A 17,422-nucleotide genomic window follows, 5' to 3' on the forward strand; every position below is an offset into this window, starting at 1 on the left:
CTATAACAAAGGATCTAACATTCATGTTATCAAGTTCCAGAAAGAGAAGGGAACAAAAGGGAAGGCTAAACAAGTATTCAAAGAAACAACGTCTAAAAAGTTCCCAAGTTTGGCAGAAGACATAAACCTGTATATTCAAGAGGTTAGCGAACACAAATAAGATAAACTCTAAGAAATTCAAGCTGAGACGCATCATAGTCAAACTTCTAAAAGCTACAAAGAAAAAAATCTTTAAAATAGCTGGAGAGAAATGACACCTTACTTTTAGGGGGAAAACAGAAAGACAAAAATTTTCTCATAAAAAATCAAAGAATCCAGAAGGAATTGACACATTAAAAGAATATAACTGCTTACCTAGATTTTGTTTATTTATTTTGAAAGAGAAAATGTGAAAAGGAAGGGGCACAGAGAGAGAGAGAGAGAGAGAGAGAGAGAGAGAGAGAGAGAGAGAGAATCCCAATCAGGCTCCACACTAGTGTGGAGCCCAATGTGGGGCTCAAACTCACGAACCATGAGATTGTGACCTGAGCCAAAATCCAGAGTTGGAAGCTCAACCAAGCCATCCAGGTGCCCCCTGGAATTTTTTATCTAGCAAAAATATCTTTCAGGAGTGAAGAGGGAAATCAAGATATTCTCAGAAACAAGGAAACTAAGAATTTGTTGCCAGCAAACATTTGTTGCTAGCAAAACAACCATTTCTAAAAGAATGCGTAAAGGAGAAAGGAAATTAAAGAAGAAAGGAAATCATAAAAGAAGGGATCTTGGAACATCATAAAGGAAGAAAGAACAATGGAGAAAGTAAAAATATGAGCTCTGAGAAAGGACTGAAGAGGAACTAATAACACCATATGGAGTGGTACCAAACTACAGCCACATCAACAAGTCATGGATGGACTGTGATTATGGAGAAGGAGCCTATACAGTAGGACTATGCATAATCAGAGCTTCAGTCTCTATTCTCCAGCATACACTAGTCACCAATATGGCAGACATACTTGGCTGCCTACCCAACAGGTAAAAAATCCCCTATTTTCTTTTAACAAAGCCATGATTTAAGTCTTATCTGACTATACATACGATGATTCAGGGGAGGCCAGTTCCCTCCCATTTTTAAATTTATAAGAGGTCAACGCCTATTGTAATCCCACTCCCCTCCTCAACACTTGATTTAGGCATGGGCATGAGAAGCAGTTCTAAACAAGGATTCAATAACAGATTGTCTTCTGAGGGACTCTGCTGGAAAGGATTAACACAATGGCATTAATACTGCCCTTTTCCTGACTTTGAAAGTCACTGATGCCTGAAAATGTAGCCAACTTGAGAACCAGCTCACATACTACAGAAAACAAACAGAAAGGCAGAAAAAACTTGATTTCTTAATGATATCACTGAAGGGCTGAATTAACCAAATTTTTTTGAATTAACCAAAATTTAACACTAACCTATCTTTAGATTCATAAGAAACCGTATTTTTTCTTGTTTCCCAAACACATGAAAATGCTAGACAATAGTCCATTATATGAATTTACCATAATTATGCAACTGTTTCTCTATTATTGGATCCTTAAGTTGGCTTTCTTTCTTTTTTCCCCATTATAAAAGCTGATGCAGTGAACATATGAACATATTTTGGCATAAAGCTTCATCTAAATTTTGATAAATTTAGGGTATACTTTCCATGGACTTTGTTTATAGAAGTGAAATAACTATGTCAAATGGTATGGACATTTTGAATTCCAGAAATTGTGTTCCTTTTAAACCCCTACCAGCCACGTGTATTGCCTGTCTCACTATATCCCAGTTGGGCAGAGCAAACTTATTTATTCTAGTTAATAGAACTTCATTTACAAATTCGGATTAGTCTAAGTCAACCTTGGTAATTCTATTCCTCTTGCCAGTGACTGGTTATGGGTTGGCATGTGACCCAATCATGGCCAATGAGACAAAATGGGAAATTTACTGGGTAAATATTTTATTCTTATAAAGAAGAAGAGACAGGGGTGCCTGGGTGGCTCAGTTGGTTAAGCATCCGACTTTGGCTCAGGTCATGATCTCATGGCTTGTGAGTTTGAGCCCCACTCTGGACTCTTGTGCTGACAGCTCAGAGCCTGGTGCCTGCTTGGGATTCTGTGTTTTCATCTCTCTCTGCCCCCAACCTGCTCGTTCTCTCTCTCATTCTCTTTCTCTTTCTCTCAAAAATAAACATTAAAAAAATTTTTTTTAAAAAGAAGAGACAATGTCTTCCACTGGATATTAGCATGTCTGTATATAATACCTTGAACCATACCAATCTGAGAAGAAAGTCAATAAGCTGAAGTAAAAGATGGGAGGCTGATATTGTTGTTGAACCCCTGAATAAACCAACCTCAAGAATCCTTCCTTGCATCTTTTTTCCATTATTTTAATTATAATGTATTTATTTTTAATTTATTTATCTGAGTATAGTCGACATACAGTGTTGCATTAGTTTCAGGTACATCTCTATACATTATACATTCACAAGTGTACCTACCATCTCTCACCACATGACACTATTATATCACTGAAAATATTCCCTTATGTCTTTAATTCCTGTGACTTATTCATTCCCTAACTGGAAGCCTGTATCTCCCACTCCCCTTCACTCATTTTGCCCATCCTCACCAACTCTCTTTCCTCTGGCAACCATCAGTTTGTTCTCTGATTCTACTTTTTGTTTGTTTATTCACTTGTTTTTTTTTTTTTTTATATTCCACATGTGAGTGAAATCCTATGTATTTGTCTTTCTCAGTCTTACTTATTTTACTTAGCATAATACCCTCTTGCTCCAACCATATTGTTGCACATGGCAAGATGTCATCCTTTCTTTGTGGCTGTGTAATGTTCCACTGCATATGTGTGCATGTGTGTGTATGTATATACATACCACATGTTATTTATCCATTCATATACTGAAAGACACTTAAGTTGCTTCCATAACTTGGTTATTGTAAATAATGTTAAAATGAACATAGGGATGCATGTATCTTCTCAAATTAGTGTTGCCATGTTCTTTAGGTAAATACCCAAAGAGTGGGATTATTAGATAATATGGTATTTCTATTGTTAATTTTTGGAGGAACCTCCATACTGCTTTCCACAGTGGCTGTATAAATTTACATTTCCACCAGTAGTACACAAGGGTTCCTTTTTCTCCATATCCTTGTTAACACTTGTCTCTTGTGTATTTGGTTTTAGCCATTTAGGTGTAAGGTGATATCTCCTTGTGGTTTTAATTTACATTTCCCTGATGATTAGTGATGTTGAGCATCTTTTCATGTGTCTCTTGACTTTCTGTATGTTTTCTTTGGAAAAATGTCTATTCAGGTCCCCTATCCATTTTTTTAATTGGATTGTTTTGCTTGTTTGTTTGTTTAGTATTGAGTTGTATAGATTCTTTATATATTTTGGATATTAACCCATTATTAGATATACCATTTGCAAATATCTTCTCCCATTTAGTAGACTGTCTTTTTGTTTGGTTGATGGCTTCCTTTGCTGTGCAAAAGTTTTTTATTTTCATGTAGTCCAACAGTTTATTTTTGCTTTTGTTTCCTTTGCCTTAGGAGACATAGCTAGAAAAAATGTTGCTATGGCTCTTATCAAAGTTATTGGTCTTTAATCCATTTTGAGTTTATTTTATGTGTGGTGTTAGTTTCATTCTTTTGCATGTAGCTGTCCACTTTTCCCAGCACTATTTACTGAAAAGACTGGCTTTTTCTCCATTTTCCATATTCTTGTCTTTTTTATCATAGATTAACTGACTATATAAATATGGGTTTATTTCTGGGCCCTCTATTCTGTTTCATTGATGTATGTATCTATTTTTGTGCCAGTACCATAGTGTTTTGATTACTACAGCTTTGTAGTATATCTTGGACTCTGGGATTGTGATACCTCCACCTTTGTGCTTCTTTTTCAAGACTGCTTTGGCTATTTGGGGTTTTTGGTGGTTCCATACAAATTTTAGAATTATTTTTTCTAGTTCTGCAAAAAATGCTCTTGATATAGGATGGCACTGAATCTGTAGATCACTTTGGGTAGTAACAACATTTAAATAATATTAATTCTTCCAATCCATAAGGGTGGAGTATCTTTCTATTTGTTTATGTCATCTTTAATTTCTTTTGTCATTATTTTATAGTTTTCAGATTACAGGTCTTTCACCTTCATGGTTAAGTTTATTCCTAAGCCTTTTATTCTTTTTGGTGCAATTATGAATGGAACTGTTTTCTTAATTTCTCTTCTACTTTGTTATTAGTGTATAGAAACACTACTGGTTTCTGCATACTAATTTTGTATTCTGCATCTTGACTTCTTATTACTTCTAATAGTTTTTTGGTGGAGTCTTTAGGGTTTTCTATGTATGCTATCATGTCATCTATAAATAGTGAAAGTTTTACTTCTTCTTTACCAATATGGATGCCTATTATTTCTTTTTCTTGTCTGATTACTGTGGTTAGGACTTCCAGATTATGTTGAATAAAACTGGTGAGGTGGACATCCTTATCTTGTTCCTGATCTTACAGAAAAAAGTCCTCAGTGTTTCACCACTGAGTATGAGGTTAGCTATGGTTCTTTCTACATAAGACAATAAAGTGGGTATACCTAGTCCAAAATATTCAATGGAAAATTAGCTCACATCAGTCCTTTGTATGCCCAAAGATGAAACTGATAACTGCTTATAATATCACTGTGAACAATCCAAATAGACTCATAACTGTTTCACCTATTTAGATTAACTTAAGTTTTAAATAAACACTCCTGAACAGTCACATTTTTTCAAAAGAATTAGAGTGAATGTTATTTGAAGAACACCTAAAAAAACTACACAGTCATTAATTTAGACTATAAATTAGAAAAAAAATATTTAATTAAAAGTGGTTTTCAAATAGCAAAAATAAATGAACACAAAGTGTGTTGTACTTACAAATCAAACACCAAATAATGGAAGCCCTCTTCTGATATGCTGTCATGAAGTCGCACTAAAAATATAAATAAAGAAATAATTTTTAAAAAAGAGAAAAAAGTTCATGTTATATGTATAATGATGATGAACATTAAATTAGACTTCTAATGGGCATTTGTCTCCTAACTAAAAATGTTGGCAACACTCTTTCTTCTAAGCTCTGATAAGTGAATATCCTTTACAACAGGGCTTGGGTTCAGACAAACCCAAGTTTTAAGTTCTAATTCTGACAATTATTAACTATGTGAGTTTAATCAAATTAATCAACTTATAATGATAATAGTACCTATACTTTATAAAATGGTTGAGAAAGTTAAATGAGACAATAATAGTAAAACAATCTACATATTACTCAGTGAATAATAAATATTAATAATTGCTATAATATATACCTATCTATTCAAAGTGACCAGGTTCTACCAATTCTCCCACTTAGAGTCTCTTCCTTGTCATTCTCTTTGCTATCTCCCTAGTCCAGGTCTTCAACAACTCATGCCTTGATCAATACAATAGGCAGAAAGAGGGATCATTTTAAGAGTCTAACAAGTGGTCTCCTTGTGTCTGCTCTCCTCATCCCTATTTGAAGTGGGGTGGAGATGGGGGGAGTGTCTACATAGCAATTCCTAGCCAACCTGTCAAAAGAGTTTTTATTATGGTACTTCTAAACTCAAGTGACCAAAATCCATTTAGCAAGTCATCAGCCGAAAATATATAGGTAGGAATTCTAATAAAATAATCTATCAACTCCTCAAATTCACACTTTTTTAAATTTTCCAATGAGCTAGACTTACACTGATAAGTAGCCAAAACAAATGCTTGCTCTTCTGAACTGGAAGCACTCATTACCTACTGTAACTCTAAAGTAAACTACACATGTAGAACTTACATACTGCTTTTTCTGTTTATTTTTGCATAAGTCCCCTTCCTCCCCCAACTCATTCCCACAGATAGCAAACTCTTCCTATTTATCAAAATAACTTGGGGTGGCCTGACCTTCACTGGGAGAAACAGAGGGCAGAAAAAGCAAAACACAAACACACACACACACACACACACACACAAACAAAAAAACCCAACCCAAACCAAACCAAACAAAAAAACCCACAAAACCTGTAGGACATACTGCTTTTGAAAAGTTACCACAAAAGGGTAATGATATCTACCAGAACCTGTCTTTACTATGTTCCCTATGAAATGATGGCCACCACATAGAAAATGTGGATTCCAAAGAACATTTAGATTGTCCCACAAACTACAATGATCCACAGAGGGAATCTGCAGTACTATGAAATTCCCAAGCTCATAGACTTAACATAATCTCCTTTGTTTACAATCCAAATCCATCCCCTTCAGATATCATCTCTGACCCGCAATTAAAATCTTTTCTGAGGGGCGCCTGGGTGGCTCAGTCGGTTGAGCGTCTGACTTCGGCTCAGGTCATGATCTCACAGTTCGTGAGTCCAAGCCCCGCGTTGGGCTCTGTGCTGACAGCTCAGAGCCTGGAGTCTGCTTCCGATTCTGTGTCTCCTTCTCTCTCTGCCCCTTCTCCACTTGTGCTCTGTCTCTCTCTCTCTCTCAAAACTAAATATAAATTTTTTTAAAAATTAAAAAAATCTTTCCTGAATCTGTCTTCAGAAAATTTTCCAAGGTAGAGAAAACTTTTGTTCCATTACACAGAATTTCTTTCTCATCAATACTACCATACAGGTATCTTATTTCATAGGGTTTTTTGAATCCCTCACAGAAATCTGGCACATAGTAGATGGTCTTTCATAAAACTGCTCTGAGCACTTACTATATATATGCTAGGCATTCTTCCAAGTTCTTGGACAGAAACTTTCACCAAAGCCCAATATACCTAAAATAAAACTATTGATACCAAACAATTCTCCCATAACTATAATTGTGTGAAGGGTATTCTGCAGTTTACCAATATCAAAGATGCCTACAACCTTTGTTTAAACTTATACTTCAAAAGAAAATCAAAATTTAGGCTCAATGATGTGTCTTCTGTTCATAGTCATTCAGCATACTAAGGAAAGTCAGGTCATAAGTGATAATTCAGTGGCTTTCTCAAATGACAGTCTCACGGATACCTCACTGAGCAACTGTAATACAACCTGTATTTAAATAAGCTCAAAGAATGGTATGTCTACTTAAGCTATTCTACAAAAAGAAGATGGATTTCCATGCTATCAAAGTTAAAATGAAAAAGAAAAAATCACAATGTGAGAAAGAAATGATTACTTCTTTCTTCCACTGTCTCAAAATAAAAACTTCAAGTGGAAATGAGCAACTCAGATTTTCAGACCAAAGAGTGGTGGCGCTAAACAGAAGTGGAAATTTCAGGTACAACTGGAGAAACAGTATTACTTTCTGGTTCTATCTGGAATAAAATTTTCTTAGTATCATTATCACTACCTTATTAATACTTGGAAATAATCATCATTTAGAAATAAATTATTTTTTGAACAAGTCAAGAGTTGCTCAGATGCAAGCCTAATGATTAAACATATATTTTTTGGTGAAAATCAGTTTCACAAAAGCATTTAGCCAGTAAGCACATAATAATGCTTAAGGACAAATCATTTGACACCAGTTCACTACTTTTGTATTACACAATTCCAAAATAATCTCCACTATTTCTACCCAGTCATTTGACCAGGTGAAATTCATTATGAATGAGTGATGTTATTGATAAAGCAGAAAACAACTAGCATCATCTTTACTTGGAATAAATATATATACATTCACTTTCTTCCCTCATTCCTTCCTTATGACCTCCCTATTTCCTTCCACTCTCTTTAAAATAACTAAAAAACAAAACTAAATGAAATGCCCACAATTTTCATTTCATTTTATTAACAAATTATGTAATTTCATCTTCACACAGATGCATTCCACATGTTTACAATTACTCTGAGGACGGGTTGGTTTCCTTTTGAAACTTTGAACTCTTTATCTATTATTCTCAGAGTGGATGTTTCTATCGTCTGAAGACAGTGTCTTACACACCCACAGATATTATCTTTTTCTCTTCGAGCCTTTTCTGTCAAAATTATCCATCTTCCATCCATTTCCTCTTTTTTAACAGTTTGTCAAGGGTTGAAAATTGTGTTTACTTTCACAAAAACTTATTCTCTATAAATGACTGTCAATTCATTTATATGCTGAAGAAAATACAGGGTGCACTGTTCACCACAGATGCTAACCCAAGATTGGCAGCATGGCTGGCCTTGAGAGCACGGTGGCTGCTCCATGGCGGAACATGCTGTGCTGTGTTCCTGCTATGACTGCCCTCCGTTATCAACATAAGCAGTTCACACAGGCACACACAGTTAACCTTATCACACTCGTCACTAAGGTGCTTCCAGAAAAAAATGTTAAAGAGGATAATGAGAAAAGCATTTGAGAACACAGCTTATAATACCTCTGGTAGTCATTCTTTTCTGAAGTTTCCTCAAAGGTAAAATCAAGTCATGAATGAATGAGTTTTCATAAATGGAAACAGTGTAACCGTTTTTATCCAGAATAAAATGTTAAATTCTGGAGCATTAAGTATGAGACTTACAGGGGGAGCAAAGGGGTTTCTGAGGCTAAAATGTTTCCAAGATTCATTTGACCCATGGCTTTTTCCTTTCTCTTCCTCATATATTATCAATTTGGTAGTTTGCATTCAAATTACCATGGGATCTCTGCTTTCTCTTCCTGTCCTATATTCTTGCATGATTTCACTGCAGTTTCTAGCTAAGTACTACTTATACAAAGGGGCCAAATAGAACTAAATAGGACCTTATGATTATCAGAGAAACTAATTTTATGTAAATGTGAAAGAAGTTTCCTATTTAATACTTCTTCTCATTTAAGGGATTAAAAGGTATAAAATAACTACAGCGCTGTGTCAACACAGTGCAAATACTTTTTCCAAGAGTTAGTTAATATATACAGCCTTTCCCATCACCTTTTACAGATGAACGTGCACAGGCTTAGAGGGGTGAAGGAAACTTCTAAGGCTTAACAGCTAGTAACTGCCTAGGCTATGACCATAATCCAGAGCTGGAGGATTCCAAAGATCTGGTTCTTGCTCAGAATACTATATGGACCCTCTAAAATACATTTGTCAACAAACTACCCCCTGCTCCAAATACATCAAAAAGTATTAATTGGTTTGTCAGGATAAAATAATATTTAAAAAAGAAGTAGACAGGAAAAAAATAGTTATGGTGATTAGAGAAAGAAAAGCAGTGCTAAAAAAAAACCCTATTTACACAAAAAGAGAAAAAATATATTTTAAATGTTTATTCATTTATTTTGAGAGTGTGTGTGATCAGGGAGGGGTAGAGAGAGGGAGGGAGAGAATCCCAAGCAGGCTCTACACTGTCAGCTTGCAGCCCTTCAGGGCTCAGTCCCACGAACCATGAGATCATGACCTGAGCTGAAATCAAGAGTCAGATGCTTAACTGACTGAGCCACACAGGCTCCCCAAAAAGAGAAAAATATTTTGAGTTTAGGAAATTTAAAATGTGATGCTGTATTTTTCTATGTAGTCCCTAAATCCCTAGAAAATTGTTAATTCTCCTCTTCCAATTAGGAATGTTAGAATTGCCAGTGACTCAGTTATTTTACCTGATAGGACATTTAATGTACTGAAAATCCTAAATAGTTAAAGAATCTAAAAATCCTATATAATTATGATAACCTAGGAAAAGGCAGCCGTGTGTGTATGTGCATGTTAGGAAGTGAAAATGAGTGTGAAAGGGAGAAAAGGGAAAGACTGGGAGAATTAAACTCTAAATAGAAGCCATGTCACAATTGCTTATTAGGTACATCTTATCTATTTTCAGGACACATATTAAGAACACTCTGTCAAAAAGTGAACATATTCTTTCACGGTGATTTATTATCTTTCAAAAAAGACTAATAGGATACAAAGTTACATGTTCCAATTTTAGTATACTTCCTTCCCTTTTCATTTCCTAAAAGCATCCTCCAAATACAATCAGGGGTGGTAATTATAATTTTGTGAAGTTATTTATACAACTTATCATTTAGTTCAAATTATACTGCTTATTACTCTTCCATTCAACCATACTCACTGCTTGCTGTTCTCTACTAGAATTTATTATGGAGATGTGACAGCCTATTACATTGGTGGCTCCCAATTGGCCATGTCTATCAGTACTCATGTCCTTGTGCAGTTCTCTCCCACACTGACTCTGAATTTGGCCCTGTGACTTGCTTTGTGTGATTAGCATGTGTGATACAAACAAGAGATTTCATAAGCTGTTGTACATTGGAGTTTGTCCTCTTGGAAACCACATGTTATGCTAAAAGGAAGTTTGATACAGACTTAGACAAGAAGTCACAGGGAGAGAAACCCAGGAGAATAAAAGGCCATATTGACAGCCCATCACTAGCAGAGCTCATTGATGAAGGCAATTGCAATTGTGACCTCAGTTATACCAAGTGGAGTAGAGCTACTATCCAACTGAATCCAGTCAGTCCACAAAGTCAGGAGAAATAATAAATTGATGTTATTTTAAGCCATTAAGTTGGGAATGGGAGTTGTTAGCCAACAATAGATAAATAAAAAGGAAAGACAATCTGAAATTTGTGATTGGCCCATTGTCCTCAAAGAATTGCAATTTTTTTTAGCAAAAAAAAAAAAAAAAAAGAATACTTTTCATCAAAATATGAGTTATTAGAAATCTCTAAAACTAAACATGACAGGGCAATGTTGTCAATGTTATCATAATACTAATAAAATAATTCTGGTGCAGAACAGATGCATTGCATTTTCATAATCACTATTTCTCAGCTCTGAGCAATAGTCCTGGTTATGAATGAAGTAGATTTTGTATTTTTAACTTTACTATGTTACAAGGATTGAGGTAGCTGAATTTGGTTCACATACTGGGATGGAAAAATGGCAGCTTGTAAGTCAGATACTTTTTATATTCCCATCAGCAATTAATTATATTTCAGAGCTAGAGCAAGCACTATCAAGTTATGGCCAAACAATGTGCCATAACTTTCTCAGAAGAGGGATGCCAACATTGAGTTAATTTGTTAATGAAAAAAAAAATACATACACATACACACACACACACGCACACATCTCAAACATTACAACTTTCAAATGGCACTATTCTAGAGACCCATTGAGCTCAACCATTACTAATGGCTCTTTTGTGACAAGGCTGATCATTTCTAGACAGAAAAGTTTTCAAACAGACATAAAAGCACTGAAAACCAAATTCAAAATCAAAGTAACATTTCTAAAAACCTGAAGGCAAATCTGCATGTGCATGTTTTCCTAATTTCTATTTCCTATAACACAAATAATACAGTGGATAAAACAATACCATTTAAAATATATTAATTTATGTTTGTATATTTGAAAAATATATGCACTCTGCTTCTTTGAGATACGGATTTGTGCACACTGTTCATTTTATTTTGAGTAAAAAGATAGGCAGTCAAGAGACTTGTAGCACATATACTTTGTTGTTCTTTTTTGTCTTAATATGACACTTTTTAAATTTACACATAAAAAGTAGGAATTTGACTTAGCTGGCTAAGGCAAATAAATAAAACTGCACAGGCACAGAAACCACGGTCTGTCCTAATTTTAGATATTTGAACACAAATTCCTGAAATTGCATTAAGGATATGCATTTTTGATAAATACTTACCAATATACCCCATTAATAAATGCCACATGAACCACTATTTAGTACTCAAATGTTAAAACATCAGAAGTCCAAAAACTGTTTTAATAAAATTTCAAATATTTTCTTGTCATGAGAAGAAAATGTTTTTAAACTCAACTAACCTATGTTTAAAACCAATTCAGTGCTGGAACACCCAGGTGGCTCAGCCAGCTAAGTGTCTGACTCTTTGTTTCCACTAAGGTCATGATCTCACGGTTTTGTGAGTTCAAGCCCCATGTCAGGCCCTGCACTGATGGTATGGAGACTGCTTAGGATTCTCTCTCTCTCTCTCTCTCTCTCTCTCTCTCTCTTTTTCTCTCTCTGCCCCTCCCCCACTTGGGCTGTCTCTGTCTCTCTCAAAATAAATAAATAAACTTAAAAAGAAAAAGGCAATTCAGTGCTTATACTTAAGAAAAAGAAACTATTTTAAAAATCAAAATTACTACATGAAAAACTCAGTGGAGAATGTCATCCATATTAATTTTAAAATTATTTTAATAGTACACACAAAAAGTCATTGGATTCAAAGATCAGTGCTGAAAGCCCAACATATCATATCAGCTCTGTCGACCATAATCTCCTTCCTTATTCCCAAATTCTCACCCCATTTCCTGGTTCCAGATTAAAAACAAAGTATAGATTAACTTCAGTATCTATAAGATCAGGTTAGTAATATTTAGGGCTGACTAGAACAAACCAGGAGATTTTCTACTAGGCCAAAGCTAGTCATAAACTCAGATTATCCAAAAGACTTTCTGGCTGGTCAAAGTATCTATTACTCAGGAAAATTTCAACCTTGGAAGATGAAAGAAAGTGAGGAGACATGACCAGTGGTTGCTAATTATAAGGCTACCTGCTACAGCAATCACATGACACCATGAACAACATGAGAGAGCAAGCAATCCTTTTGCTTAAAAAAGCCATAAAGGGTTAAACAGAATTTCAGAGATGGTTAATCAAATAGAAAAGTAAATGGATCATTCATGTAATACACTTTACTTCTCCCTTTTAATAAAATTGTATATGTGAGGAGAAATTAAATTATAGGTTTATTATTAAGCCTAGTAATATCTAGAATTTTCTTTAAAAAACATTTCAAGATTATCTTGTTGCATATTTTAATTGCATGATTCCATTTTACTTATTATAATTTGTTTTTTGGAAAAGTGATTTCATTTCTCAGAAAAGTTAGTATTTATTTCAAGATTCCTTTGTTTAAAAAAACTCTTTCCTCTTTCAATTATTCATGAATATTATTTATGTATTTCAATAAGTGATTCCAGCTTTATTCATTATCTTTTTCCTGGTTTTATCCTTTAGTTATTCCACCTTCTCATGCTTATATAAAGCTAATCAGTGATCACTCATTGATATTCTTAAGTATTAGGAATATTTAAAAAGGAAGAGAAGCTGCTGTCATCATGACTTGCATGTCATAAAAATCTTAAGATGGTGCACTTGAGGACCTAACAGTGTTGGACCAATACCATTTTTTTGTTAAATTTATTCAAACTGTACACACCTATCTACTATGTATTAAATGTGTAAGACTGTCAGGTTAAGAAGACAAAAAATGGCCATTGGTAATTCCTCAGCCCTAAGTACCTGAATAGCACTCCTATCTTGCCGATTCTAGAAGCCAGTGCAGGTTCAAGCACTCTGCCTCCTGCAATCTGGGTCAAAAAGAGAAGCCCGATTGATAATTTCACACCAGGCTGCTCAGTTGGCTCCCTATTTGACAGCAAGACACAAACACATGAAATGTCTTAAACTAATACAGTACCTAGCTACACTTTAAGATTAAACAAAGGCTATGTGATTTATGGTAAACTAAGGCTATCACACAGGAAGGAGGCTGCATCATGCCAAAGAACAGACAAGATAAGCATCTTTTCTTCAAAGTGCACATCAAGGAAGCATTTAAAAAATATATATATTGAAGTGCATTTCACATTTAAGGTAAGTATAGCTTTGTGCAACTTGCTTGACTTTTATACATATATATATATTGTACACTGGGTCATGAGGTAACCACATAACTGTAGATCACAGGAAAAAGGCTTGATAAGCACTGGGTTACATGATCCTTTAAGAGAATCCTGTAAGGTTCTTTCCAACTTTAAGTTTTTACATTTCAACATTTCTGCATGATTATACACGAAATAAATAATATAGTGATTACCAATACAAGGTTGAATACAATCCCCTAAATGTAAGACTTTTTCCTCTTCAAACAAATTTAAGTTTAAACACACTTCATTTTTTTTTGGATTTGCTCTTAATGAGTAACTGGAGAGAAAGCTTAAAACACTTATCTTGCCAAATTTTTAATAAATCTCTGAAAAATTTACAGAGCAGATAAACTGCTTTTCTGACAATAGCCCTTGGAGCAGAGAGTGAATGGAAAAACATATTAGATCATCCTCTCTTTGTGGCTTACTACCATATTATCTTCACACTTGCAACAAATTTTCCCTGAAGACATACAAGCCCAAATGCTCTCATCTACCAATTACTATTTGGTTTTCAATTAACTATTTTTATGCTGAAATTACTTAAAAAGATCAGCTTATTTCCTGTGTATAATATACATAAATGTAAAAAAAAAATACCGTGATCTTAGGCTCATAAAACTGAAGAAAAACATGAAAGTTATATATGAATTTATTCACAAATTTGATACCATTAGAATAATAAAGGATATTAATAAATATAGCCATAGGCACTGTTAACACCAGTCAGTACCAGTCAGTCTCAGGTACCTGGTAACATATTTTTGCATAAGCATTCAATGGAACAGTTAGTTTACCTAGATCAATGATTTTTTTTTAACTAAAGATTAATTTTTCCTTACTACGAAATCGTGGAAGTTATAATAAATGTCAGACATCCCAAATATGGGGGCATTTGTCTGCCTCAAAGACATCTCTAACTAAATAAGCCCAAAGAATTTACGATCTTCCCTCTAAAGCCTGCTTTACCCAGTGTCTTCCATATCTTTCTAGTTGCTCAGGATAAAAAAAAACTCAGCGTAATTCTTAAGCAAATTCTTCAAAATATATACGGAAAAAAAATTTTGTTTCTATCCTGTCCCCTCACTGTCCTTACAACAGCAGCCAGAACAATCCTGTTAAAACTGAAGGCTGATTATTTGTCCCTCTGCTCAGAACCTCCAATGGCTCTCCAACTGCCTCTGACTAAAAGCAAAAATCCCACCTGTGGTGTATAAGATCCTTCAAAACCCACCCCTCTCTCCCCCCATCATCTCCTTGGCCTCTCCCACCACCATTCCTCCTCTAGTTTACTGCTCTCCAACCACAGTGGCCTCCTTGCTGCTTTGGGAGAACTCCTGGCAAACTCTTGCCTCGACTTTGCACTTGCTGTTTCCTCTGCCTGGAACCCTTTTCCCCCAGATATGGCTCACTACCTCATCTCCTTCAAACCGCTACTCAGTTTTTCACCTTTTTGTAAATAAAGTTTAACTGGAGCACAGCCTCGTCGTCCATTTGTTTACGTATTAAAATTGATGGCTGCCTTCAAGCTTCAACTACAGTATTGAACAATTGCAACGAAGACCATATACCCAGGAAACTGAAAATATTTACTATTTGGCCCTTTATAAAAAAAGTTTGCTGACCCCTAGAGTAGAAAAAAAAATCACTGAAAGGGAGAGAATCCCTTGTACAAGGCCTGGGTGTGGCACAAATAATCTGTGTAGCTAAATATAAACCCACCAAGACTGAGGATTACAAGTGGGGAAGGAGAGAACATTGTCAATCAGCTCCTACACAACACAACAAAGAGGGGCGGGTACCAAAAGAATGGCAGGAAATGGCTACACTAGAAAGCGTAGGATGTCATAATCTGAGAAAATGTTTCAAAGATAGGGTGGTGGAAGGATGGAGGTGGGGGATATTGAGGGAGGAGGTGTTAACAGTGGTTTTACAAAAGCAGTGAAGAGCAAGAAAACACCTATCCACCCCCAGGTGCAGCAGCATGTAGAGGAAAGAGAAAACAGCCAACTCAAGAGAAAGCCAGATTGCAGTCAGCACAAGAAGCAGAAATGAACATTCAGAGATGACTGGGAGAACAGAGGGCATTTTGCAAATATTATGGCATCAGTTTTATTATTGTATGATTAAACGGAAAAAACTAATAAAAGGTATGAAAAGTTGGCAATATTCTCACAGTCTAGATATTAACCAAATAGTTCATCAAATTGTTAAAGATTCTTTCTTTGATCAATTTTCATATTTATTTTTTTTCTTTTTTTAGGAGAGACATGTCTTTAAATATTTTTTTTAAATTTTTTTAATGTTTATTTATTTTTGAGAGAGAGAGGGAGAGAGAGAGACTATCAGAAAGGGAAGGGCAGAGAGAAAGGGAGACACAGAATCTGAAGCAGGCTCCAGGATCTGAGCTGTCAGCACAGAGACCAACGCAGGGCTCTAACCCACAAACCGTGAGATCATGACCTGAGCCCAAGTCGGACACTTAACTGACTGAGCCACCCAGGTACCCCTAAATATTAATTTTTAAAGATCACATTTAAGGAGTATGAGTTTCTGTCATTTTCTATCATATTCCTTGGGGATTTCTAATCTTATTAAAGTGCTGCTGTGGTTTTAAATGTTTATGCATATGTCCTGTATCTTAGCATCTAAATTACGGAATAATCTGACTTTATTCATTCATATCATAATGATTTTAATATATTCAAATTCAGTTTTAATTTTTCCTTCTTGGTTATTTTCCAGATAGGAAAAAAAAAGACACATTTTTAATTTAATAAAACTTAATAAAAACTACATGATAATTTTATTTTTAATGGAAACTGGTTTTGCCATCTCTACTCCTAAGCAAAATTTATGTCAAACTGTTCTTTAATGCTGAACAAAAAAACATTAACAGGAAATACATTTCAGATGTAGTTGGTAAGTATTTTTACTTCTATAATCCTGACTACAGTCTTCATTTAGAGATTCTAAGCTTGTAGCATAAATGTCTAAGAACTTTTTGAAGGTTGCACCTAATATTTTTAAGAAACAAAGTTCTTATTAGAGGTGGGGAGTTCATTCTTTCAGCCTCCCAGCCAGTTTATTTGAATGCCACATGCTGGGGCCATAGCTATAAACAAGTCAGTGGTGACACCAGACCTCACACCGGTATCACCAGTCTTTGGGACAAAATCCCCTTGCTAACTTTGTGATTTCATAGTCTTGATTATCAGATTCACAGCTTTATAAAAGCACACCCTGATAGTTTTATTTTACAGTCTCTTCTCATTATGCACCCCTATGGGAACACAGGAAGACAACACGGACGAGGTGGGCAACAAATCTAAACAAGGCATCAATGATAACTAAAGGCACTACAAAACAGCATCACCTATGAGTGGCTACTAAATAAACAGTCTTTATTTACTGACTAATTGGTTTCATCACACAATAGATCCACCTGATTTTCCTTTTTTCCTGGATTGACTTGCTGAGAAAATTTAACGAGGTGTTTAACCTGAAAGATAAATTTCCCAGTAAATAGCAATTTAGCATCCCCTGTGAGCTAGCCACATCATCCACAAGGCAGCAATCATTCCAAAATGTGAATATGATTATATTACACTTGCGAGCCTTAAAATTCCTCGGTGTCTTCCTTCTGATTTATCACATCATTTATCATCTACACCGGGACATTTTGAGAGTAAAAGAAGGTGATTAATTTT

The 17,422-nt window shown here is 35.1% G+C and overlaps 1 protein-coding gene across 11 annotated transcripts in view; it reads right to left on the reverse strand.

The window, feature by feature from the left end:
* The window catches only part of CAMK2D (calcium/calmodulin dependent protein kinase II delta), a 320,398-nt gene that overhangs the window by 154,082 nt on the left and 148,894 nt on the right, over positions 1–17,422 (reverse strand). For all 11 annotated transcript variants that reach the window (XM_047091617.1, XM_047091615.1, XM_047091625.1 and 8 more), the window contains exon 4: positions 4,949–5,003. In XM_047091617.1, the coding sequence (XP_046947573.1) occupies positions 4,949–5,003 (55 nt within the window). The remainder of the gene's footprint in view (positions 1–4,948; positions 5,004–17,422) is intronic.

Source organism: Lynx rufus, unplaced genomic scaffold (assembly GCF_022079265.1).
Source record: "Lynx rufus isolate CCGP_SWC_20201006 ecotype Redwood Valley unplaced genomic scaffold, mLynRuf1.p SCAF_3, whole genome shotgun sequence".
In the NCBI taxonomy this organism is placed as follows: domain Eukaryota; kingdom Metazoa; phylum Chordata; class Mammalia; order Carnivora; family Felidae; genus Lynx; species Lynx rufus.